This window comes from Bos grunniens, chromosome 4, assembly GCF_055505025.1.
Source record: "Bos grunniens cultivar Pamir isolate PY7600 chromosome 4, Bosgru_T2T1.0, whole genome shotgun sequence".
NCBI lineage: Eukaryota > Metazoa > Chordata > Mammalia > Artiodactyla > Bovidae > Bos > Bos grunniens.
This window is the reverse complement of record NC_141168.1, coordinates 21,374,567-21,401,283: the sequence shown is the minus strand read 5'-3', so window position 1 is coordinate 21,401,283 and position 26,717 is coordinate 21,374,567. Positions and strand designations below refer to the sequence as shown.

Genomic DNA, 26,717 nt, shown 5'->3' with positions numbered 1-26,717 from the left:
AACTGCCAGCAGATCAGAGCCAAAGTCTTAATACCCATCTTTTCACGATTTTCCAAAAGGAGGTAACTGGGAGCACCCCCTCACCAGGCCTGCACCCCAGATCTGGGTTGGAGCCCAAAGAGCCTCTGCAACAACTGTTCTGAGCAGAGCCTGATGACAAGGCTGCCCTGTCAAGTGTCGGAGCCTGAGGTCCAGGCCTGAAACCCCAGCGCTTCAGGTGGAAATGCAAGCGGGAGAAGGCAGTCATCCTCTTGTGCTTCTCCACCCTGTGAGGGTATCTGCCCTTTCAAAGTCCCACCCAGCCAGGAAGCAGAGGGCCAGGCTGTGGACACACCAAGAAGGCGAGAACCCTAGGTTCCCAGCCTTGGCCAACTTGCTCCTGTCCTCTGCCCACTCACCAGCAGAGGGCGCCAGTGGCTGGCTCTGCTCAAACTCAAGCATGGAAAGTTGACAGAACAGGAGGAGCCCCCTTGACAGGTCCCGGGAAACCATGGCCACTCGGATGGAAGGGGCAGACACCTCAGATCCTGCCCTTGTGCTGAGAAGCTTCTGGAACAAAAGCTGCCAACTCTCAGGGAAAAGAAGAGACACTATAGCCTCCTTGAAAGTGAAAGTCACTCAGTTGTGTCTGACTCTTTCAGATCCTGTGGTCTATACAGTCCATGTAATTCTCTAGGTCAGAATACTGGAGTGGGTAGCCTTTCCCTTCCCCAGGGGATCTTTCCAACCCAGGGATCGAACCCAGGTCTCCCGCATTGCAGGCAGATTCTTTACCAGCTGAGCCACAAGGGAAGCCCATAGCTTCCTTGACACGAGTCCAAAGACCAAGGAATGGCACAAACCTTGGTTGGCCAATGGAACCGGAGAGAGAAGATGTTCTATTTCTATGGTGAAGCAAGAGCAACCCTCTGATAAAGGTCAACCCCGTGGCTGGTGAGGTCAGGGCCAGGGCACGGGACCTGGGCTTGCCATGACCATCACCAGGGCAAAAGGTGAAGGCAGACACACTGCTGCACACACATGTTCCAGAAAGAGAGGCCAGGTGACCACAAGAGCATTCTTTTTTTAAAAAAGAAAACTGAGCAAATATATACAAAATACTTCCAATATCTTCTGGGCCAACAGAGCAGCCACCACAACGCTTCTCCTTCTTCCTGAGCTTTCCCCTGCCATCTGGAACCCGCTCCTGGCAGACCCAGCAAGCCCATGTCTGGGGAGCATGTGCCACCACTGCACGTGGCTCCCATTCCAGTTGAGTCTCTGGACAGTGCCCAAGCACTTTAGGCAACCTCTCCCAGAAGACTGCCCACTCGGCAGGGGGCCGTGAGGGGAGCTTCCTCTTCTCCTGTCTTCTCTGCCTGCATCCTAGGATAATACAGCTTCTGTGGGTGACCCTCGGGGCGGGTCCCATCAGACTTTATGGGCTAGGAGGGTGGTCAGCTTGATCTTGCCATCCATGGAGGCAGTGAGGCAGGTCCCGCAGTCCATGGCTGTGCTCCAGTCCACAGTGACCACAGGGGCGCGGTGGCCGCCCAGGCTCACGCAGCTCTCCAGAACCTTGTCATCCCCGCCCAGCTGCAAGGGGACAGGAGGCAACATCATCAGGCACTGCTCATAAACACATGCAGTTTATCCACTTCCAGGGGCAAACTGCCTTGAGCCCAGGGACTGCCACCCCAAGCCCAGGATGTGCCCAGGCACACATGTCCCTCTGGCCAGAAAGTCTCAGCTTCGCCACTTGGACCAGCAATACCTTCAATTTCCTGACTATACTTACTCCTTTAACCAAAGGGGGAAATAAGTCCCTAACATCGTGGGGTCGCAAAGAGTAGGACACGACTGAGTGAACTGAACTGAAGTGAACACACTCTAAGAGGCAGAATTCTCTCTGCTACCTTTACCCTGCTGTGGGTGTCTGAAAAGACTCTGATGCTGGGAAAGATTGAGGGCAGGAGGAGAAGGGGACGACAGAGGATGAGATGGTTGGATGGCATCACTGACTCAATGGACATGAGTTTAAGCAAGCTCTGGGAGTTGATGGACAGGGAAGCCTCGTGTGCTGCAGTCCATGGGATCGCAAAAAGTCGGACACAACTGAACTGACATTTTTAAAGGATATGGCGGGGAAAGCTTTCAACTCATTAATTGGTTAAAGAGCAAGTCTGACTACAAACTGATCTGAACTGATCAGGACAAGTGACAAAGCCTACAGGATCAAAAATAAAACAATACACACACACACACACAATCATACAGAGAGCAAAAGGAGAGCCCACCTGGAACTCAACCAAGTCTTTAAATAATGAAATAAAATTAGGCTTTAAACAGAAAGCTCTTTACAGTATCTCCCAATAGCAATTACAAGAAATTATGGAACTTTATATGATGGCATCACATTGTACACCTTAAACATATAGCTTATTGAGTGATTTATCAACTGTAGCTCAATAAAGCTTAAAAAAGATTTTTATTAAAATATCCATTGAAACAAACAAATAAGTAAACACAAACTATGGAATTAATTTCCAAGGGGAGGGCAAGAGCCACCCGAGTCGTCCTCATCTATAGAGAAGAGGAGCCCTGTTGAGTAAACCCAGGCTCCCTGGCACCACTGTTAAGGTCAAGAAGGCTCCCGACTTCCCTGCAGAAGGGGCTTCTGCAGCCCCTTCCCCCTCACCTCTTGCTCCCTGCTGCCCCGTGGGACCCCAAGGCCCGCCTTCCTCCTCCTCCTCCAAAGGCCATGACTCCACAGCCGAGCGCCCCTTTCCCCAAGGCCTCGGTCCCCACCCGGCTTCCTCCCCTCTGAGCCCTCAGCTCTGTAGTGTCCCCACCACTGATGCTTGTGTCTCCTTCTCACCTGAGTGTGAGCACCAGGAGAGGGGCCACAGTGTCTCCGGTGTACACTGCCCGTGCCAAGGCCACACCCACCCATGGCTGACCCCTGGGGTACGGCTGCCTGTGGACGGTGAGCCCCCAAGAGAGAGCATCCCACTCCGTGACTCCTTCTGCCTACAGATACAGCACCACTGCATTCACGTGGAACTGGAACTACGCGCTGAGGCCACAACATAAAGCCTCATCCCCCCGTCTACTTGGTAAGACGAGTCCAGATGGAGAGGTTTAGAATTTCACTCGATTATATACACAAACAAGGTGCATGAACCAGAGAGGCTGTGATGAGACGGTTAAGACAAGCAGATCGACTGAGGGACAAAACAGAGTGGACAACGTACTTGCCATGTGACACATCACACCCCTGAATTTCCATCCCAGCCGTGGCTTGTAATGTCCTTGACCCACAGGACGTCTCATCAAACAATAAATCTAGGCCAGATTAGAGTAACTGGAACAGACCCCCTGGGCACTCACCCAAACCAACACACAGCCCTTCTTCCTAGTTCTCGATGTTCTATAATTGTTCTTATTCCCAGGGAAGCAGGCAGAAAAGGGGCAGAGTCTCATCAAGGGGCAGGGATAGGTGAGCAGAGAGGAGGACAGGCAGGCCACCCTCGTTCCCATCCCCACGGTTTCCCTCGAGCCAGCCTGCAGCCGGGAGGCCCAGATGCTGTCCATCCCAGGCCAGAGGCATCTCCATGGCCACCGGGCAGGGACAGAGACAGGGACGGGGCTCGAGCTCAACCACGCCCAGGCCTCTGGGGAGGAACATCCCTGCCACCCACCAGGCCCCCAGGTACCTTGTAGATGACGCCCCCCGTGGCAGAACACGTCAGCATGTAATTGCCCTCCGAGTCGAAAGCGAAGAGTCGGCCCCGGGGCACCTGGACCTGCTTGTAGCCGCTGTAGCCGGACAGCACGAAGGGGCCCGTGGCGTCGGCGGGCAGGCCGTACTCGGACACCTTCAGGCCGCTCTTGTGGATGTTCCACTGGATGAACTGCACCCAAAAAGCACGAGTATAGGGCTCTCAGCGGTGTGGCCAGGGCGCAGGGCCGCGGGGTGGCGGGGTGCAGGGAGTAGTGAGGTGGCCCCCAGGAAGTGGAGGGGGATCCACAGGCCCCAGGAAGGGTAGGGAGATGACCATCCAGTCCCAATGCCTCCCGACACAATGTAAGCATTTTTTTTATTTTGAAGGAAAGAAAATCTAGAAAGAGTCAGACACATCATGTCCAGGTCGGAACTTTCTCTTTGGCCTGACGTCAGGAGCAGAAGAGTGTAGGCACCGGCCTGGACTCCCATCGCTCGAGCTGGCGCAATGCTCCAGTGATTGTTACTACTACTGTTGTTGTTAATATTATTCGTAGGGTTAGAACCTAGCTAGGTTTTTCTTAAATCCCAAATACACTTCCAGTTTCTCAGCAGCACAGCCGATGGAACACGGGCAGTGGAGTACAAGCCGAGCTCAGAGACTACAGCGCAAACACCCTTCGGCCTCCTTCAGGGCCAGGCTGCCTGCTGTGACCTCCTCCTGACTGAGAACTCAACTCAGATGAAGCAAGTCAAGCTCTGATTTAAAAAGCCTTTCTCAAGAGTTTTCAAGTGAAGGATGCATTTTGTAACGACTGTCTTCACTGGATAAGAGAGGGGGACAGGGATACAATCCAGAAGGCCCAGGAGGGGACACACAAAAGTAAGTCCTTATCCCAGCTCTGCCTGCCCCAGCTCCCTTCCCAGGGATCCTAACGAATTCTTCCAGGGAGACTCTAAAAGAGGGGACTTATTTTTACTTTCTTCCCCAGCTCCCTTTTTATGTTTCTCAACTCTGGGCACAGCTGTCTCCAGCCCCCCGGCCTAGAAAGTTCTACCCACCCATGCTGTGATCACCCAGTGACCAAGCTCACTCAAGTACACCCTGGCCGCACTGGAACCCACGAGCAGGGTGGGTCAGGGAGATGCGTCCTTTCTGCTACAACCAGGAGAAAGGATGTGGGTCCTCCCCTTTCATGACAGTCGACTCCCACTGAACTCATGTAGACCCCACTAAGATCCTATGAGACCGGTTACTATTTTCATCTCTGTTTTACAGAAGACAAAACTGAGTAGAGAGAGGCCCCAGGTCACAGCACTGGTAAAAGGTACAGTCAGGACTGAACTCAGTCCACTGTGCTATTGCGGGGCCCTCTAGAATCTTAGATGCCTACTAAGCCAGAGGAAGGGAGCTTCCTGACCAAAGCCCGCTCCCGCTTACCTTCCCGTCCTCGCCGATGCTGTACACAGTGTTCTCATCGTAGCTGAACTCCACGGAGTAGACCTCCCCGCAGTGGGCCTTCCAGCTCATAGCACACTCGTGCTGCTGCATGTCTGAGGCAACAAGATGCCGCTAGGGTTCCCACCCGGGCCCTGGGGAGGCACCTGCCCGTAGGCAGAGGCACCGCACCCTCCCTGTGCCTGCTGGGCAGGAGCCGAGCTGAAGGCAGAGGGCCCCCCCAGGACCAACAGGAGTCACAGAGCTGACCGTGGTGAAGAGCCGGCATGGGCTGTTTCAGTTCACTAGTTCTCTCCTCCACCGTGCCTAGTGTTCTGTTAACCCGTCTTAAATGAAAGCTTCTCTCACTGGTCAAAGGTGAGGTTCAGGAATCCTGGGGTGGAGCCTGCAAGTCTAGGAGGACACAGAAGTCCTTCCCAGGAAGGCGCTGTAACTTCCCACCAGGGTGCCCTGGAGGTCAGTTAAAGATATAGCACCTAGCGGTGCCTTTGCAGAGGCGCTGGTTCCGGTCTCCTGGGGCAGGCCTGCGTGAGGAGCTTTAAAGAACATGCTGATGACTCCAAAGCCCACCCTCCTTCTGCTCTCACAGGGACAATGAAGTGGCCATACCAAGAGGGCAGGACAGCATCACTCAAGAGCTCAGGACTGAAGGACTGCTAAGCTCCAACCCCTCCCATGTCCACTGACTCAGATCAGGACCAGGGTAATTAGGGGGGTCCTGAAGCAGACGCTGACCGATTCTCTCAGGAGAATCCTGAACCGGGGTTTCACAGTAGCCTCTAGTCCAGCTGGCAAAAACCCAACTCTCTTCCCTGGGTTGATGGACGAGGGGACCAGGATTGCCGTGAGCACAGTCGCTTACCAAACAGCCGGATGACGCCGTCAGCTGCCCCCGTGACCAGCAGGTTCCCATTGTGATTGAAGGCTGTGCAGTTGATGGCAATGGGCTCCGGATCCAGGGAGAACTGGAGCTATAAAAAGGATAAACCACATTTAAAATGTGAGACAATAGGAAACCAATTCCAAGGCAGGTTCTGTCTGAAAGGGGGAAGGAGACCAAGATTGAGGAAAGACACGCCAGAGCATAAAAAGGATCAGTAGCGTCCCACTGTTAAACCCTGACACGGCAGGTACTCATTTTACAGTTTTCTCTTTATTCCAAACACCTGTGATTTTAATATTCTCTTCTATGTATTCAATATTCAATGAAAAAATTGGAAAACACAAGTAAACATAAAATTAAAAATCCTGAGAAAGGCCCTCAGCAGAAAATGTGCTTAGTCACTCAGTCATGTCTGACTCTTTGCGACCCGTTGGACTGCAGCCCTCCAGGCTCCTCTGTGCATGGGGATTCTCCAGGCAAGGATACTGGAGTGAGTTGCCATGCCCTCCTCCAGGGGATCTTCCCGACCCAGGAATCGAACCAGGGTCTCCTGCACTGCAGGCAGAAATAACAAGATTAAAAAGGACCTGATCAGACTGGGTGGGATAAGGTAGAACGGAGACACCAGAGGACAGATGTACAGATGTCTGCTGGATGGAATGGGGCAGGAGGGCACATGTCATTACCCATCTGTCCAAGCCCAAAGAACACACAACACTAAGACTGAACCTTGATGTCAACTGTGCACCCGGGGTGATTACAATGTGTCCGTGTAGGTGCATCGATTGTAACGAGTGTGCTGCTCCAGTGAGGGAAACTGATAGCAGGGGAGGCTGGGCACGTGTGGGGACAGCGTGCATGGGGAAATCTTTGAAATTTCCTCTCCATTTTACTGTGAGCCTAAAACTACTCACAGCACCCTTTCTATGGCCACACCACCCTGAACGCGCCCGATCTCATCTGATCTCAGAAGCTAAGCAGGGTCACAACTGCTTAGTACTTGGATGGGAGACCGCCTGGGATTACTGGGTGCTATAGGCTTTGGGGCTTCCCTGTGGCTCAGCTGGTAAAGAATCTGCCTGCAATGCGGGAGACCTGGGTTCGATCCCTGGGTTGGGAAGATTCCCTGAAGAAGGGAAAGGCTACCCACTCCAGTATTCTGGCCTGGAGACTGCCATGGACTGTCCATGGGGTCCCAATGAGTTGGACACGACTGAGCGACTTTCATTTTCAAAACTACTCAAAAAAAAAGAGTTTTAAATATTAAAAAAAATGTTTACATTTTTCAGTTAAGCCAAAAGGGCCCACTAGAAGGCTGTGTGTGAATTCTAAGTTTGTCACACCTTCCGAATGACTTCAGTTGCCAGCAATCGGCCCAACTGGAGTACTACTACTTTTCAACACGCTCTGAAATCTCACAAATCAAAGTGTGAGGAGCTCCAAGCAAAGAGGGAAGAGACCGAAGAAACAGTGGGCAGAGCGACCTGTGTGCTCCCCGCCCCGCCCAGCCCCGGGGCACCATGAGAAACTCCTACCTGCTGTTTCATGGTCTTCGTGTCCCAGAGCAGCAGCCTGCCCGGAACCTGGTTGGTGCCCCTGCTGCCAATGTCTGGTGCCAACACGTCCACGTGGGCAGTGAGGCTCGAAGCTGCAGCCGAGCAGACGAAAGAGGCCCCACTGGGGCTGCACGCAAGAGACAGGATCCTGCAACACACAGGGGGTGTCGGCGGGGAGCCCAGCTCAGCACTCTGCCCGCCCACAAAGGAAGGGGGAGCTGGGCTCAGAGACTCGGCCAAGACCAGCCCACCAAGCACAGTGACTGGGGGTAGCGGCATCTGGCTCACCTGGGCATATCATCATTGATGTTGATTTCACAGAGGTTCTTCTTGGCTTCCGTGTCGTAGAGGCGCACTGTCCCCACACCACTGCCCAGCAACAGCTGGAAGAAGAGGGACAGCTCAGGGTTAGGCCCCCTCAGGGAGGCTCACAGGAGGGCGAGGCCCATCCCTATGGGGTGGAGGGCAGGCTGCAGGGTGACCCACCCCCACTCCTCCAGGTAGTACAGGGGAAACCGGCTAAAATGGACCTCTTTTAAAAATTAAAGACACTAGAGCTGACCTTGAAGGAATCTGGAATGGGAGGTAGGTATCACCATAGGCTGAGCTGGCAAGGAGACCCTCTGCCCTCCAACCCCCGTCTTCCGGTTTCAATGCCAGCCGCCCCGGTCCTGCCCACTGGTTCCTGGCCCACCACCACCTCCATCGGCAGAGACTTCAGCTGGTCATGGGTCTGGGTGACAGCCCCATTTGCATGTCCTGGGGACAGCTTTGGCTCTGGGCCTATAAAGGCCTCTGGGAAAAACAGAGGAGGCCATCTTTGCCTTCAGGACAGTCCTGGAGGTGCGGTCCTCGAGTGCGTAGTGAGAAGAGAGCGGAGGGGCTCGGCTTGGAGTCCCAACCAAGCCCGTGGTGCTGGGGCAGCAGGGGAGAATCCTGGTAGGTCCTCACTTAAGACCACAGGTCCAGCCACGGGCAAGACCACTCACCAGCCTGTCCCGCTTGGTGGCCCATTCTAAAGAGAGCAGCGGTGACTTGGAGATAGAGGACGCCTTGGTCTGCATGATGGGGTTGAAGGACCACACTTTGATGACCCCATCCACATCCAAGCTGGCGACCCTTCTCCCCGAGCAGTCCACCCTGAGATGAGACAAAGAGGCATGCCATTAGCATCCCCGCCTGAGTCTGCCACCCTCCTCAGCCCAGGCCCAGAGGACTGCCTTTTCTGACTCTCCTGCTGAGAGATGCCCAAGCTCCAAGGACGGGTGTGGACTACTTCTAGAAATAGTCATTCATTCATCTGTCTGAGAACTACTCATAAAGCATCCATTATGCGCTGGGCCCACTGGGCATCACCTACCCTCTGGACGTTACTCTCCAGGATCAGGAGTGGAGGAGCTGACTTGACCAACAACAGCCCCAGTGCCAGCTGTCCAGCCCTCCTCTGACAGTTCACGGTCCCTTGGGGCCATCCCACCACCTGCATCTCTGTTATCCCTCATCATCCTGCTTGCCACGCCTTCACATGCACAGCCCCAGACCGCAGGCTTCCCCAGGGAGCCCAACCCCTTTTCCCCCGAGGCCCCCCCCCAGCGGCCAGCACCCACCTGCAGTGCATGATGGAAGAGTGGTGCTCCCCGTACTCCTCCTGCCCCAGCACGATGAACGGCTGCTCGGGGCGGACCCCCCCACCCTCAGGGCCCGCAGTGGGCACCCGCGTCAGCGTCTCCAGCGCCTCCACGAGGGGCTCCGGGCAGGGGTCTGCCTCTGGGCCACCAGCTTCGGGCTTCTTCTCCGCACACTGTGTCAAGCAAAGCGGGCACAAGTCAGAGGTGAGGGGTCAGCGCTGGGCCCAGCTGCTCCCCATATCTGGGGACAGGCTGGGGGTGTCTAGGACACCAGGCCACGGCCTTTGGGGGAGGATCTTGGTGGTTGTGGGGTCTAAAAGAAAGAGCTCTGAACTCCAAGAGCCTGCTTCACTGGCAGCCCCTTCCCAGAGACCACGAGGAGGGAAGTGTGGGCCACGGGCTCCCGGTCCCAGCTGACGAGACCCAGGACACGCACAACCCTGACAGACCAGGCCAATGATAACAAGAATCAGGGAGGGAGGGAGTGCCCACTGCACGCCAGGCACTGCGAACACGACCGACTGTCTCATGTAGTGCTCCCTCAACCATCTGCGATCCTGTTAGTAACCCATTTTACAGCTGTGGAAACTAAGACTGAAAGCTGGAGTAACCTTGCCTAGGATCAAAAGCTGGCCCCGGGGGTGGGATGCCGACGTGAAGCCAGGTCCATTCGACGTAAGCCTGGCCGCCCACCAGCACCTCCTCCTGGGAAGGGGTGCCAAGAGACTGGGGTGATGGGCTAGGCCCGAGGACAGCAACTAAGCCAGAGCAAGGCAGGGCACCAAATGGTACCCACACACTCTGCCACCCAGGGGGCTGCTGCTGTCCATCCCTGCCTCCTGAGGGCACTGGCTGCTGGCCACCACGATTACCACCTGCTCATCTAGGCATAACTGTGATGCCACGGAGCATCAGGAGGGTGCTCTCTACCACCCCCCTGGTTCTGGAGATTCCTGGAAGCACTCCTCAGGGACCCAGAAAGAGCAGTTTTACAGAAAAAATAGAATAAAAGAACAGAGGAACAGAGACCTCAGAGCTCAGAGGGGCCTTCGGGAGTGGCTGAGCTCTGGTGCACCTTTAATCCTACAGCCCAGAAGGACCTGAGATGCAAGCCAGAAGGCTCTATGCCATCGGACCGGAACAAGTTCAGGGCTGCTAACCCCCAAAATGCCTTTAAAACAGGCAAGTAGCCTGGATTAGGAGAGAAACGGTCAACAAGGTGACAAGGCAGTAAATCCCTTGGGGCTTTGCCTTCAATCCCGAGTATTTCACTGAAGAAGCAGCAGCTTATACTACCAGGGAGGGAAAGCCCAACCCACATTCACCAGTAAGAAGAGTCTCTGAACCCAGCCTGGCAAGGGCCGGGGCCGCCGCACGGCAGCCCTGTGGGCACATGGCCCTCAGGGCAGCGAATCCAGCAGGGAGTGCAGAGAAAAGGCCCGTGACTGAGCGAGTCTGGGCGATGCTGGGTTACACCCAGGGGACCCTCTCCCCGGACTCCGAGCACCCGTAACATGAGCACACTAACAGGCACGGTTAAACATGGGGAAGGACAGAGCACACAGGGGGTCCCAAACCCACTGTTCACAGAGCTCGTCTTCTGGACATCTTCAGAGGCCAGCATTTTATGGCCCCTGTTTAGGGCAACACTACATCGGGAAAAGGGATCACTGGAAAACCAGATTATTCTGGAATAAAACCACCAAAGTGCAAGTGGTTAAAGCCAGTTAGGCAAAACCACACAACGCATAGCAAAAGAAATCAAGAGAGGTAAGAGCAGGCCCTGCACCACCCCTCCCTGCTGCCATATCCCATGGCTCTCCACCACGGAGGAGGGTCTGTGGGGTGTTCCTGAGACACTGAGGCCAAGCTGCACCTGCAAAGTCATGGAGAGGAGCTCCTTCCGTTCCTTGCCGTGGTCCTGCAGGCGCCGCTGCCGGTGCTGTGACCAGCTGGACTCCCCAGGGGCCAGCCCACCGAAGAGGCTCTTCCCATCCTTGGGCGCGCCGGCCGGCTCCCTGCCCTTGGCGGTCTGGAGGATGAGACACCAGTCTGTGAAATGTGTTTTCTCACGTGGGCCTGGGCAAGGAGGGGAGCAGGAGCCAAGTAGTCCTATGTAAGGCTCCTCCCTGTCCATGCTGAGTGTTACTATCTCGGGCTTCCCTGCTGTTACAACGGTAAAGAATTCACCTGCCAACGCAGGAGACACAGGTTCGATCCCTGGTCCGGGAAGATCCCACATGCTGGGGAGCAACTAAGCCCGTGTGCCACAGCTATTGAGCCTGTGCTCTAGAGCCCGGGAGCTGGAAGGACTGAAGCCTGCGTGCTTTAGAGCCCGTGCTCCGCAACCAGAGAAGCCACCACAATGAGAAGTCAGCACCCTGCAGCTACACAGTAGCCCCTGCTCTCTGCAACTAGAGAAAAGCCCACGCAGCAACAAAGACCCAGCACAGTCAAATCTAAATAAATAAATATTAAGAAAAAAAACATGTTATTATCTCAGCCCATGAGCAAGGTCAAGGGCAAAACACGAGCAGTCTGCACCTCCTCCTTCCTGTTCTCCACTCCCCCATCCTGAGAGGACAACTCCTCAGCACTTTTCTGCCTGCCACATCTACTGCCTGGAGGTAGATACACACATATCCTCCTGATCTAATCTGCAACAGTTAACTTTATTTAGTTTAGTTAGCACTTAGCGAAGCAACAGTTATGAGGCAGATCAGGCCCTATGCTGGTGTTATATTTAAAAGCAACAATGTGTTTCAGCAATAGGAAAAAAAATTACGCAAAATATAATCACCCCTCTACAGGGGAAAAAGACACACAATACCCTCTCTTGTTTTGGGCCAAGGGCATGACTAAGCCAGTCAATGTTAACAAATATTGAGGTATTTGGAAATGATTACTGGGCAGCCATAAAGTCTTTTAACAGAAATAGTTGGAAACTCAAGGACTTTGGGGCAGAATAAACTGGACAAGAGAGAAACTGGCATCTTCTGGCTCCTTTTGATAGCAATGAGATAAAGTCAACCAACGTTACAGCAAATGAACTCAGTTAATTCCCACCCCAGGCTTTCCTGGTGACTCAGACAGTAAGGAATCTGCCTGCAATGCAGGAGACTCGGGTTGGATCCTTAGGTCAGGAAGATCCCCTGGAGAAGGGAATGGCTACCCACTCCAGTATTCTTGCCTGGAGAATTCCAGTCCATGGGATGGCAAAGAGTCAGACACAACTGAGCAACTAACTGGGGCTTCCCAAGTGGCACTAGTGGTAAAGAAGCTGCCTGCCAATACAAGAGACACAAGAGACATGGGTTCCATCCCTGGGTCAGGAAGATGCCCTGGAGGAGGGCATGGCAACCCACTCCAGTATTCTTGCCTGGAGAACCCCATGGACAGAGGAGTCTGGCGAGCTGCAGTCATGAGACCACAAAGAGTTGAACACAACTGAGTATATAATCCCCACCCCACTCCCATAGAGACTGAAGATTTCTAATCTAGAGCTTTTTAAAAAGGAGCTGCCACCTAATCACCTTTCCAGATGATCTGCCTGGGTTCTCTTTTTCTAATCTAATTCCCACAAATTATGATGCTCACACTCCTACCCCCTCTCCTTTTTTTTTTTTTTTTTTTAACACTCTTAGCAAAGGGATATAGATACCAATAGCCACTCAGTTTGAGACCAACATACTCACAAATCATTTGTACACAAGTCCTAAGCAAAGAGAATAAATTCAACCAAAGTCTACAGGTGGCCTTTTAGTTCTTCTACTTGTTATATTTTATGTTAACACCAAACAACTTTAAATGATTGACATAGATTCCCTGGGACCCTGAGGTCATATGAACAGTTAAGAAAGGAAATTTTAAAGGCTATTAGGAGCCTAACTGTGGCTGACATACACAGGGTTGGTTAGTTTTGTTTTTCTGACTGAAGCGACCTCCAGTGGTACCTGAAGGTGTTTATTACACCTCCAAGTACTTGTGATTGTCACAGATAGTTTCTCTAGAGTGGTTGATCTCTGAATTCTGACTTATTTGGGGAACAGTAAATTTCTTAGTCAAGATTTTTAAAAAAATAAACTAAGAAGAAAATCAACAACAATAATGTCAATATATATTACTCACTGAGCATTTACCATATGTAAGGTACCACGCTAAGAATCTTACAAACATTCCCTTAAAGATAAGGCATTATTTTAAGATGGGGAGCAGTTGTGTAGAGAGGTTTAATTTCTCGTTCTGCACAGGGAAAACTCAACAGAACTGTAATTCACACCCAGATCTGACAGTGGCCCCATGCTCTGAAAAACCTGAAGAAAGCAAAACCATGATGGAAGCACATGAAAGAAAGTGACCCTGAATAGAAAAGAGAAGAAGGAATGTCATAATCCTGGAATCTAATTAACAACCAAGAGAGGCCCCTCTCTCAGTGCTTCTGGCCATTCTGGAGAAGCATCCCATGGTCCAAGGAGCTCTGGACAGGTCCCTTCGTCTTAGAAAGTGGAAGATGACTTCTCTTACCTTCCCAAAAGTAACACGTGGTCCTGAGTGAACCATGTTCCCTCACATGGTCCAGGGTGGGTGGTGGAGTGGGGGGTGGTTCACTCCCTAGCAGGTGATCCAAGGCTGCCAACCTTCATTACACACATCCGTTTATTCCTTCTGACTGATCCAGAAGGCAAACTGCTCAGACTAAGGAACTTCACAGGGGAGGCTATAACGGGCTCAGTTGCTCAGTCATGTCCAACTCTTTACGACCACATGGACTGTAGCCTGCCAGGCCCCTCCGTCCATGGAATTTTCCAGGCAAGAATTTGGCAGTGGGTTGCCATTTCCTCCTTCTGGAGATCTCCCCAAGCCAGGGATCAAACCTGTGTCTCCTGCCTCTCCTGCATAGGCAGGCAGATTTCTTTACCACTGTGCCACCTGGAAAACCCCTATAGGCTATACTATACCAGACAAGAGACTTTAGGCCAAAGACTGAAATAAGAGACAAAGAAGGCCATTTTATAATGATAAAAGGGTCATTTCAACAAGAGGACATCATATTTGCAAATATTTATGCACCTGACCTCAGAGCACCTCATATATAAAGCAAATATTAACTGACCTGAAGGGAGAAATAGGCAGCAATACAACAATAGTAGAGGCTTAAATAGCCTACTTTCACCAATGAAGAGATTATCCAGACAGAAAATCACTAGGGGCACACTGGCCTTAAACTGCACATTAGACCCGGTAAACTTAATAAACATTTACAGAACATGCCACCCTCAAGCACACATGTAACATTCTCCAGAATAGATCATATGTTAATAAATGTAAGCCTTAATAAATGTAAGGAGATTAATGTCATAGCAAGCATCACAATGGATGAAACTAGAAGTCAATTATAAGAATAAAACTAAAAAGTTCATAAATATATGGAGACTGAACAACACGCTCCTGAACAACCAATGAGTCCCAGAAGAAACCAAAAGATAAATCAAAAAATGTCTTGAGACAAGTAAAAATGGAAACACAATATACCAAAACCTATGCAAAACTGATTCTAAAAGGGAAGTTTCTAATAATAAACACCTGCATTAGGAAGAAAGAAAGATTTCAAGTAAACAACTTAACTGTACACCTCAAGAAACTAGAAAAAGAAGAATACACAAAGCCCAAAGTTAACAGAAGGAAGGAAATAACAATGATCAGAAAGGAAAACAAAGAAATAGATTAACAAGTCAATAGAGGACTTCCCTGGTGGTCTAGTGGTTAAGAATCTGCCTGCCAATACAGGGGACATGGATTCGATCCCGGGTCCAGGAAAATCCCACGGGCCATGGAGCAACTAATCCTGTGCGTCACAACTGCTGAGCCTGCACTGTAGAGCCCATGAGCCCCAGTGACTGAAGCCCACAAGCCGAGAGCCTGTGCCCCGAAAGAAGAGAAGCCTCCGCTCTCTGCAACCAGAGAAAGCCCATATGCAGCAATGAAGCCCAGCAAAACCAAAAATAAAAATAAATAAATAAATCTTTAAAAAAGAAAGAAGAGTCAATAGAAATGATCATTGAAACCAGGAGCTGGTTTTTTGAAAGTCAAACAAAATAGACAAACCTTTAGCTTGATTTACTAAGAAAAAAAACAGGACTCAATAAAACTAGAAATGAATTCCAAAACACATCTCCAAAGGCTCTACCATTCTGATAGAAAAGATAAAAGAGCTGGCAGTAAAGGCCATGTTTTCTGGACCACAAAGGTGGCAATGGGAACCCCATAGCTAGCTACAAAAACAGTGCTGAGAGGAGGAAGATCAGCTTCCTGGGTTGACAGCTGTTTTTCAAAATAGTGGGATCCTGGCAAGCAAACTAGCCTGGCACAACTATGATTCAGACTTATCAGCCTGACCAAGAAATCTTTATACTGGATACTTGAGAAGAAAAGAAAAGGGAAAAGCATCCATTTACTACTGTGTGCATGCCCCGGGAAAGTACACAGACTACAGGGGTATCCCACTTTGGGGCCAAAGGTGGGGAAGGATGCAGAACAGGCACAGGCACTTGGTGGAATGCTTGTCTGTCCTTACTCACCTGCTACACCTGATACACGGTGTCTTTTCCTCTAACAGGTGGTGTTGCTGCTGCTGCTGCTAAGTCACTTCAGTTGTGTCCAACTCTGTGCGACCCCACAGGCGGCAGCCCACCAGGCTCCCCCGTCCCTGGGATTCTCCAGGCAAGAACACTGGAGTGGGTTGCCATTTCCTTCTCCAATGCATGAAAGTGAAAAGTGAAAGTGAAGTCGCTCAGTCCCATTGCCTTCTCTCCAAACAGGTGGTGTTAAGAGTACCCAATTCAATTGGCCCAAGTGGATGGAATAGAGGGGCTTAAGATAGACTTCAAATTCCTCCAGCGGACACAAAAGGCACTTGTAAGACTTCCCCAGCAAGTATGTTACAACATTAGGAAGAACAAAAGCAGTACTTCCTTCTTGAGTCAAGACGGTAAGGAAGCTGTCCAGTGTATTACAGGCTGGAAAGGACTCCAAAATGAAAATTCAAACAGGTGTTAACATATAAATAAGAAAAACTATCTTTATAACGATAGGGTAATTTATACCAAGAGAGCTACAGACCTAAACGTGACCTAGCAGATCCTACTTAGAGCTTCTCTTTAAACTGTATCTAAGATAATCAGCTGAGCCACAAGGGAATCCCCATACAAGAGAAGGGGAAACATCAACAAAAAACAATAGCACACTAAAAGCTGATGAGTGCAGCTATCCACCAAACACCTAAATAAGTAGGTAAAGTAAACCTGTGTCCAGCTACAAAGGCATATGACTTAAGTAAATGTTCACTGGGACACACCCAGTAATTCCAAGTTTTATTTTAAGAGCAAACTTTATAAAAATCTTCACTACTGGATTCATGTAACATTCCAACAGTCCAAATTATCTTGTCCCAATCTATCATAATCTACCTGTCTCCTACAGTTCAAGAGAGGTACCTTTATCCTGCTTTATCATCTGACCTTCTCTCCTCTCACTCCAGAGAAGGATCTAAATTCGTTTTCGGCAGCCTGAATAGACTTACCAGGCAATCGTCCAAGTGGAACAGAAAACAAGTTCCAGTAGTTTGGCCTCACCTGAGGCAAAAAAAGCTACCCAGAAGACAGGCCCAAGTAACAGAGAAATTACAGAATCAAAGATGGGGAGGGGGACTCCCTTTTCTCCATCCTGCTGAGATCCATGGAAACGGCCCCAGGGGCAGCATTCTTCCTGCTGATGTCATGGGAGCTATAGGATAATTTGATACTAATAAGAGTTACAAATATACAAGTCTGTGGACGCTTTGCTTTCTTTACATTACCGTCAATTAGAGGTTATCTCTGTAATAACCATAACTCCCCCTCGCAGTCGCAAGGCGACTGAGCGGGTGTGGAAGGAGTGAAACTGTAACTGGAGGGGAGGATGGGGTGACACTGCAGTTGGGGAGCCTGCTGAGGAGGTGCCTGAGGGGGTTTCTATAACAGAGAGCCCAGAAGAGCTTGGGAACTGTGGGTTTACAGCTACTTGCAAAATTTTGCCCCCAGATTCAGAGTGAAAGCACAGAGAATGTATCACTGTAGACTTTACGTCTATGATGTAGTAAACTTTTCAGTGCTAACAACAACAGTTACAGGGGCCGATCACAGGGGGAAAAATGCTGATATGACTGAGGCTTACAACTGTTGTTTCGTCACTACATCATATCCGACTCTTTTGCCACCCGATGGACTGTAGTCCGCCAGGCTCCCCTGTCCAAGGGGTTTTCCAGGCAAAAGTACTGGACCGGGTTGTCATTTCCTTCTCCAGGGGATCTTCCTGACCCAGGCTTATTTAAAAAAAAAAAAAAGTCATTTTCTATTGAGTTAAAAGCAATATATCATTAAAATCAGAGGAAGTGATCATATAACTAACAGCATTTGGTATTGGTAAGAGAGCATCCTGAATTGTAAACTCGAATTTGGCCATCAACCATATAGGGGAGTTAAAAAATTAGAATGTCCCTCCAAAAGAAGGGAACCAGGATGGTGAGGAGTCTAGAAATCACGCCACATGGGTAAATAGGGCAGAAAGGAAGGAATGACCATAGTGTTTAGCATGGAAAAGACAGAAAGAAGCCTTATTCTATGCAGCTTGAAGGCAAAACTACGACCTATGACTGAAAATCACAGAGGCTTCAACTAACAACTTTCAAACAGGCCAACCGCCCCCCCCGCCCCCCACCAAACACAAGCAGTGAGCTCCCCAGCACAGGGGGAAATCAATCAAATAAAGGTCATCTGGCCCACCCTCCAGCCAATAGGAGGTGGTCCAGATGACCTTTAAACTTCCTCCAACTCTAAATTCTAAGATTTTCTTGAATCTCAGATATACTAGTTATTTTTGGAGCTGAAACATCACTGCTGAGTCAAATATATCATTAAAGAAAACGAGTGAGCCAACCACTGGATTTTTCAGATTGAGAACATTTATCGTCTATATCCAGGACATGGAAAGAGTGCTACCTTTGCTCTGTTAACATGCCAGAAGCTTTGTTTGAATAAATTTTAAAGGTAAAGTAAGGAACATTTGCTGCAAATTACACCTTCTTACCTTTGTCTCCTGAATAGGAACCTCACAAACATTTCCAATCCCATTTCACCCTCAGTTTAGTGCCTGAACATGTAAAGATATGGCCACAGGCCAAAGCACAAAGACCCCATCTCCATGCTTTCTTTCAAGTTAATGAAACTGAATTTCATCATTTCATGTACATTTCAAGGGATGTAGCACTCCATACATCATCTATTACAGGCTAAAACCTTCCCAACTACAACAACTACAACGTATTGTGAGCTCATAATCTGCCAGGCACTGCATATACCGAGGGCTCTCATTTCAACTCAAATACCTCTCCCCATAGGGAGTAAATGCTCTTATCATTCCCATGCCAAGTGGGCGGGGAGATGTGAGCAAGGATGCTAAACAAGGTTGCCTGAGTCCGAAGCCCATGCTTTTTCTTCCCCCATGTCCTGCTCAGCATCTGCACTGAGGAACAGTATGAAATCCACATGCTGTGCTAAAGGCCCTTGCATCCCAGTGGCAGTGTGGACAGCCCCGTCTCCCCAGGCAGCCCCATGCTGCTGTGTCACCTGCAACTGTTCTCAGCCCAAGGGCAGCAGGAGAGGGAGGCAGAGATGATGACAACCTACTGTATCTGCAATAAAAATCTCGAGAGGGAAACAGTCCCTACCCAAGCAATAAAGTATAACTCTGGATCTGTGAAAGCTTCACTCTGGCCAGCATTTCTGAAAGCAATGAATTCTGACCATCTCCGCTCGGAAAACTAGTCAGTTTTGGACATATGCTGGCATAAAAGAAATTCTCTTGCAAGCTTTTATGAAAGAAAAAAAAAATCCTTTGTAGTATCAGAAAATAAGAACTTGTAGTAAAAGAAATACCACACTGATCTAGAACTTTACTCTTTATCTACACACTACTTCCTATCACCAAAAAATTTTAAAGTCCAGAATCGCTTGAATTCATGCTTGAATAACCAAATTTTAGCCATAAGCACACGTGAGTTAGAGGAAATGATGAGAAAGGGGAAGGGACCCTTCAGAGCACACTTCCTCCTGTCACCATCCACCCTCCCACCTGCAGGTCCAAAGGGAGGGTAGGCAAGTCTTCACGTGGGTGACGCGTGGGGTGTCGGAGGCCTCCTGGCGAGAGTTAGAAAGGCAGGCCCTGCACCTACCTGGCTGCCGAAGCACTCCTTCTTAGCCGAGCTCTGAGTCTGAGGGGGGCCCTGGGCAGGCGACAACCTTGAGGGGCTCTTCTTACTCTGAGGCAGCAGCGAGGACAGGAAACCCACGCGTGGCGACTGGGATAGGGAGGCGTTCCTCTGGCTGCACACCATGGCTCTGGACAAGCAGACACAGCACAAGGTCACGGCACTGGATGGGACCTGGGAGACCCCGGGCACGCACCGTGTGGGCTATGGATGCTGCTAGTAACCAGAGCCACGGCCAGGTCTGCACATCTGGGCTTTAAGGCGGCCCGATGCTTGGTGTTCTTTCACAAAGGGAGCTCGCAGCCTACCTGGCACAATGGGGAAGGCTGTGGCTCTGAGGGCCGTGGTAAAGCTCAGAGCAGAGCTGTCTACTGCCCACTGGCCACATGTGGTGTTGACCACCTGAGATGTGGTCAGTCCAAATGGAGAAGTGCTGCAGGCATAAAATCCACACTGGAATTCCGGATTTAGCATGAAAAAGAGCTGTTAAATAGCTCATGAATACTTTATATTCATTATATGTTGAAATGATACTTTGAAAGAGTTGGGCTATATAAAACGGAAAGTGTTAAGTCGCTTAGTAGTGTCGGACTCTGCTGACACGAGTGTCAGACCTCACAGACTGTAGCCTGCCAGGCTCCTCTGTCCACGGAATTCTCCAAGCAAGAATACTGGAGTGGGTTGCCTTTCCCTTCTCCAGGGGAACTTCCTGACCCAGGGATCAAACCTGGATTCTCCTACCTTGTAGACAGATTCTTTACCATCTGAGCCACCAGGGAAGCCTGGGCTAAATAATAAATATCATTAAAATTTACCTTTTTTAAGATAGCTGCTGCTGCTGCTAAGTTGCTTCAGTCGTGTCCTACTCTGTGCGACCTCATAGACGGCAGCCCACCAGGCTCCCCCGTCCCTAGCTACTGAAAGTTTTTAAGTTCGATTTTTGGCTTGCACTTTACTTCCATCAGCAGGCACTAGCTAAGAAACCAGAGCAGTTTCATCTGCTGCAGGACTGGGCCACAGGAAGATCTGGAATCTGACTACTTGGGTTTGCATCCTGACTCACCAATCACTGATCCTGGGACCGGTGGTGCCTGCGGTCTCTTTCACTGCTATTATCATCATCATCTGGGTCTTTGGCTTTCAATGGCTGTTTTTTAAGGCTGCTCAAATACCTCTCTCCCAACCTGCCTACCACTCTGAACCCTGAGACAAGAGCATGCTTCTATGGAGAAATGCGTGGGCAATCTTGACATCCACGAGGCGCTCCTTTCAGAGCACAGAAACTTCCCAGGGCTTCACGACAACGGCTGCGTGTATTAACCCAGGCTGCACACACCTGGATGTGCAAGCTCCTGGCAGAGCCTGTAGTTCCCCTGCCTCTGGTCAGGCCCAGAGACACAGAAAACTCAGACTAGAACAGTGGGAGCCCAGGAGGTTCCTGGCAATTTGGAGGCATCACCAGGAGGAAGGGAGAACGCTGGGGACAGAGCGAGGAGGGGCACGGCACACACTCACAGTTCTGAGTCCCCCAGGCGGTCCATGTTGGAGACATAAGGAGGCAATTTGTGCTGGACCAAGGCCTCTTCCTCCTCTGGCTGTTGCTCCTCTTTCTTCAGTCGGTGGATTTCGGCTTGCAGTGCAAACAGCTACATAGAGGTGGGGGTGAGTGAGATGGGGATGTCAGCTAGCCTTCCCTCCCTGGGGAAGATCAGACACATCACGTCCAAAACCCAACCACATTGACTCAAAGGCCACTCGCCCTCAGCCTTGGGGAGCCCGTCTCACTCTTCACAGGCAGGAAAGATAGGTGAGGCTGGTGTGACTTGATGACAAGGAGGTGAGAAAACTAAAGACCATTAGATAATATGGAACCTACTTCTTTTTGCTTTTTATCATTTGACTTGCTTCCCTTTTACCATTTGACTTGCTTCTTCCCGAATTCACTGAGAAAACTAGCTCCACCCACTCCTGCTTTCCTCTTGGGCATCTACAAAACCAGACTTTGGAACTCAGGTGGAAAAAAAATTTTTTTTTTAATGAAGGTCAGCATTTTTTACTTTTTCCCTGAAGATAATTATACACACAGGCCCAAACCTAAGAACGTTAAACCCCCAAAACCGAAACAGCTTATAAGCTTCCTTTTTCTAAAAAATCCTCCCTTTTCTGATGGTGCATCAATTTCAAGGGTAGAGAAATGCTCAGGCAAATGGAAAGGCAAATGTGAGCTTCCCCAGGAGCTGTTCTTTTACCAAAGTAGAAAAACCTGAGAAAAATTAAATCATATCTGGGCTATAAACAAGACAGATGTGGGGATGAGTGGAACAGGCCTGGGAATGGGAAGCAGAGATATACAAGCAGGTTAGCTGCAAAGAGACATCCATGCATAGAGTCGTTTTCCTCTTAAAAGTTCACGACTGTTACTACATTGCTCATGCTATGACTTAAAACAGCAACCCTGCCTCTGGTTTTCAGAGGTTTGTCACAGCTCCCAACCCTGCCTTTCTGGTGACTCACTGCCCCCTGAGACCAGTGCTGTCCTCTACTGACTCACCCTCTACCGCCACTGCCTAATTTCACACATGAAAAGCAGAAGTGCTTCCCAAGGAGCAAGTGACATTCAGAACAAACCTTCTGGCGCAGAACTTCATTCTCTTCTTGAACCTGGTTGGTCCTCTGGCACTCCGCATCAAAGTTCAGGATTACAGGAACCGGTGTACCGAGTTAAAGAATAAGCCTGCCTTTTAATCAACTTGACTGCGGTGGTCATGACACAATGCATACATACACCAAATCCTCAAGTTTTACACCTTATATACATATATATACACAATGTCTCATTGTCAATTATATTCCAACAAAGCTGGGGAAAAAATGCCAATTAAAATATATATTCTATCACAAACTCTGCAATAACACAATTCAATAAACATGTTTTAAAAGAAAAAGCCTGCCTGCAAAACGATTAAAAGCCATTCCAAACACTCTAGACACTGCAGCAACACCCTTGAATGTGCTGTGGGCTTCTCACAGCTTTATGACCAGTCTCTCCCTTGACCCTGGGTCTGGCCTGACTTCGTTCAGACAGACTCACGGACACCTGACAACCTGCCTGGCTAGCCCACAGAGGACATACATCCAGACCTGATGCTTTCTCCCAAATGCCAGCAGTAAAGAGTTTATCTTGAGGGCTTGACACTCAGTCTAAGCTTTAGCAACATTCAGCGAAAAGCCAGCCCAGTGGATCTGTGGGCACATGGCCAGCTGCTCTACCAGCTGCATGGAAGGACTGGCTGCTCGCCTTTCCCCTCCTCAGGGTGAGCCTCTCCCTGGCAAAGGTTCAGGCTGAGAAGCAAGCTTTTTGCAGACTAGGAGCCACCTAGGAGGATCCACATATGAGGTCACAGTGTCAGTCTTTCCCAACCACCTCATACAGCTTCAGTCCAGAAGAGCACTATGCTGGCAGGGCCTCAGTCAGGCAGCGAGCTTCCCTGGAGGGCCCATGGGGTCAAGCCCTGACCACCTCTGGGCTGGGCCCCCTGCGAGTTTTGTCTGAAAGCCCTCAGGATGAAGAGTGGCAGCAGGGGGAGAAAAAGGGCCAACGTGGGTAATTCACATTCACCCCAGCACAAGAGGAGATACTCCCTTCCTACCTCCACCAGAAGACGGTCTTCCCAGAGACCAAAAGGCAATGATGGGTGGGCCTCCACAACGCCCAGCTTATCAGCGACTCACCAGGCAGCCCCATTCGAACCAGACCCCCTTCTCCTACTGGGGAGTTCCTGCCAGAGAGCACAAGTGAGCGAGGATGTCCCCAGCTTTCCACAACAAAAGGGTACATAAGGTAGGCTTGGAAATTATTTATGTCCTTTCTCTCTCCTAAATCTCTCCACATATTCTTAAAGCTGCCCTGTCCTCTGACAAGTTGAGGGACCCTGAGGTCCCTGTGAAGACAGTGACCCAGACACTAACACAGAAAGGATGTTCCAGCCCTAGAAGTGTTTCCACCCCCTACCTAACCCCAACAAAGCCCAGTGAAATCCTGGGGCGGGGGCATGGAGCATGCGCAGAGAGGGTGCTCTGGAGGCTGGTCGGTTTCGCTGTGCTTGCTGGGAGAGGCCCCGCCCTACTTGAGGGCTCCTATCCCCCTACTGCGAGGACAGTCTCCCCACCCACCCATGTCAACTATTCAGCAGCAGAACTAAGAATTACAACTCCCACCCTCCCAGATCAAAATAACCACAGTCTGCCCAGCCCCATCACGTGACAACATGATGATCTTTGGGCGTTTGGTAGAAGAAATGACTGCATTAAGGGCAGCAGCCGCTGATCTCGTGGTCGGTTGGCCTCAGGCTGGGCTGCCAGCCCCCCGGCCACTGATAGGATATGCATGCACTGAAACAGGACACTCAGGAAGTTGTGCAGGGACACGATGAAGGTGTCGGCCCACTGGCGCGAAAAGTAGGTGGCGAAGGTGGGGTTGGTGTCTGGGGATGGCAGGAAGGGCAGGACAAACCAATCCTTCCACTCAGCCTGATTCTGGAGCTCCGAGGCCTGCTTTGCAAAGAACTCCTGAGCCTTGTCACTTCTGTTTGTCTGCCAAGACATGGAAGAGGTGGCAAAGAAAGGAGAGAGACAGAAGGCCAGAGGTGAGACTCTTCACCACCACATCACAGAGAGCCTTTGAATACTGGCCTCCTGAGCAAGTCACCAAACGTGATCTATGAACTTTTCATAAAAGAAATCATCACTCTTTTCTCAAGTTCCTTATAACTTCAAAGAAGCTTGTTTAAAGCTCTAGTGATAAATGCCACCCTAAAAATTAATTCCTAGTTGATTTTCAAATAACCTAAGTGATTTACTATCCCCCACCCCACAAGTCAGTCATAACCTTTTTACTCAAACTTTAACCCAGCTTCTTATATTCTTCAAAACACCACCCAGGCTAATGTGCTTAAGACAAGACGAGAAATAGGAATGAGGAAGATAAGTCAGATGATCTACAGATGAGAAGGGGAAAAAAAAAATTGGAAAACAGTCAAAAATAATTTTCACTGTGACTGTTCCACCCTTTCTGAGTAACAGAGAAGAGCTGTCCCTAGGCGTTAAAAGAAAATCTATTTCTGGATTCAAGAATTTTCTCCACCAAGAGATCCCTGAACCAGAAACACCTGGATTGTGTAGACGAGATAAAAGCGGAACAGGCTGGTTTTCAGCTTGTTGATGGTGGGTCTGTACACGTCCTCCAAGCGGCTGAAGAGCCGCCGCTCCAGGTAGTTCCAGTAATCCCGAAGAGCAGCCAGGTCATACACCTGCATTAATTGCTGCAGCTGGTCCACAATCTTGTCCACCTGGAGAAAGATGTGATGGAAAACGGAATTCTCTCTTCACGCCACAGAGTTAATACTTTTTTCCTCTTGCTGCAGCTTCTGGATGCTTCAATTTTTTTTTCTTTAAGTTAGCAATCTATAAAACTTTCAAAACACTGTAACATAATAGGTTTCAAGTTTTTTTTTATTAATGTTAGATACGCGTTTCTACCCTTTGGCAAGCATGGAAATTTCAGGTGTAAAAGCACTCAGGTCCAGGAACCAGACAGAGTCCAGGGCCTCGACCTGGCTCTAATTTATTCAACCACCTTGGTAATGTCACTTCAACTCTCCGGTCTTAGTGACCTAAGATTTCAGAAAGCAAAAAAGAGGGAGTGAGACAACCTCCATGCTCCTCCTCCATTCCAGGATTCCAAGGCTTATGTTAGATATACTGTTTCCTTCAAGTCCTCTAAGCACCACTAAAGCCCTGGCAGCTGCTGAGAGTGTCAGCCAAAAGGGGTCCCCTCCTTGTGAGGAGCACTCATATCGGAGGACACAAGAAGGAACAGGTTTTGAATACTGATACCATTCTAAACCACCTCCCCCCCCTACCCCATTTACAGATCAGGACACTGAGGCTCAGAGAGCTGAAATGATTTGCTTTAGCCACCACCAAGTAGCCACTAACTTTGGCAAGACAAGAACCCAGGTCTCCTAACTCCCCTCCGGTGTTCTGCTGCTAGCTCACTGCCTCTCTCAACTCACCTGCCAATGCCAACTGAAGCCAGCAGACATACACACAAATCACACACATATAACTTCCAAGAACTCAACAGAAAATCATGTCTGAGCAAAGTTATGTTTTCAAATGTACAACAAGGTCTTCCTCAGAGGTGAAGCAAAACTGCCAATGGGTCACTGACAAAGCCATTTCAAATACCTAGCTCAACACGGGCTGCAGACCCCTTTGCTCCCAATGCCACTGGAAGCCGACTTTAGAATATTTCTGTTCCCCAAACCCAAACGTCTACCCAACCATAGCTCCTCAAACCTCATCCCCATCCAGCCAATGACTGGCCGGCACCTGCTGGGAGACTGGGGTGAAGAACAGAGCCCTGGACCAGGAGTCAGGGCACCTGGGCTCCGGCCTCGGCAATGCTCCTGACTCGCTGGCAACTTCAGACAAGTCACGTCCCCTCTCAGGGCCTCAGTTCCTCATCTGTCAAGCGAGTGCCGGACGCACTGATGGCAATGATCCCCCTGGCGCGGTGACAGCGCCGCTCCCGCCCCGGAGGGCAGTGCTGGGGGACAGCCAGCTCCTGGCTCCCTCGGGGCCGCCTCTGCCCGCGCCGCGCTCGCCGGCCCCTCACCCGGAAGCCCTTCTCCTTATCCGCCTTGATCTCGGCGTCCAGCTGCCGCAGAGTGTGCGTGAAGCCGCGGAAGAGCAGGTACTCTCGGACCATCTCGTCAGTGCGTTCCACGGCCTCCGCCATCTCTGCGCCAGCGCCGCGAGGGGCTGCGCCGGGTGAGGGACGAAGGGGCGGAGCTAAGGCCGCGCGGGGCGGGGCCGGGCGCGAGCACCGGCCCGTCACGCCGAGGCCGGCCTACCAGCGCGCACGCATTGCGCGCCGCGCGCCTATGGCCCCGCCTCCGCCCCGCCCCCGGACCCGCCCAGCTGCTCTCGTCACTATCACCCAGCTCAAAGAGCGAAAGAAAGCAGCACTGCTAGCTGGGTTTTACTGGCAGCGCCGGCGGCGGCTGTGTCATCTGAGTTATTGAAAGGGGCGGCTGCCGTCCAAGTCAAGTAGGGCTGGACCTTGGAGATTATCCCAGATAGTCACGAGGCGGGCTGGGGGCTGAGATGCCCTGATCGTTG

The 26,717-nt window shown here is 50.5% G+C and overlaps 1 protein-coding gene across 5 annotated transcripts; it reads right to left on the bottom strand.

Annotated features, from left to right (window-relative positions):
* Positions 1 to 1,043: 1,043 nt before the first annotated feature.
* Positions 1,044 to 26,361, bottom strand: WDR91 (WD repeat domain 91). Of its 5 annotated transcripts, XM_086395536.1 has the most exons (15): positions 26,212 to 26,361; positions 24,701 to 24,880; positions 23,919 to 24,125; positions 22,161 to 22,244; positions 21,048 to 21,178; positions 19,497 to 19,662; positions 11,106 to 11,261; positions 9,209 to 9,402; positions 8,591 to 8,741; positions 7,890 to 7,984; positions 7,581 to 7,749; positions 6,025 to 6,133; positions 5,145 to 5,257; positions 3,696 to 3,893; positions 1,044 to 1,575 (listed from the first exon to the last, which is right to left on the bottom strand). In XM_086395536.1, exons 1-15 carry the CDS (start codon positions 26,332 to 26,334, stop codon positions 1,411 to 1,413), a joined length of 2,241 nt encoding a protein of 746 aa, XP_086251662.1. In that variant the 5' UTR covers positions 26,335 to 26,361; the 3' UTR covers positions 1,044 to 1,410. The 5 variants fall into 5 exon arrangements, 4 of the variants coding, with proteins under 4 accessions (XP_086251662.1, XP_086251664.1, XP_086251665.1 ...); XR_015162045.1 differs by lacking the exons at positions 1,044 to 1,575; positions 3,696 to 3,893 and adding an exon at positions 5,412 to 5,555; XM_086395537.1 differs by lacking the exons at positions 1,044 to 1,575; positions 3,696 to 3,893; positions 5,145 to 5,257 and adding an exon at positions 5,386 to 5,555.
* Between the last annotated feature and the right edge of the window lie 356 nt (positions 26,362 to 26,717).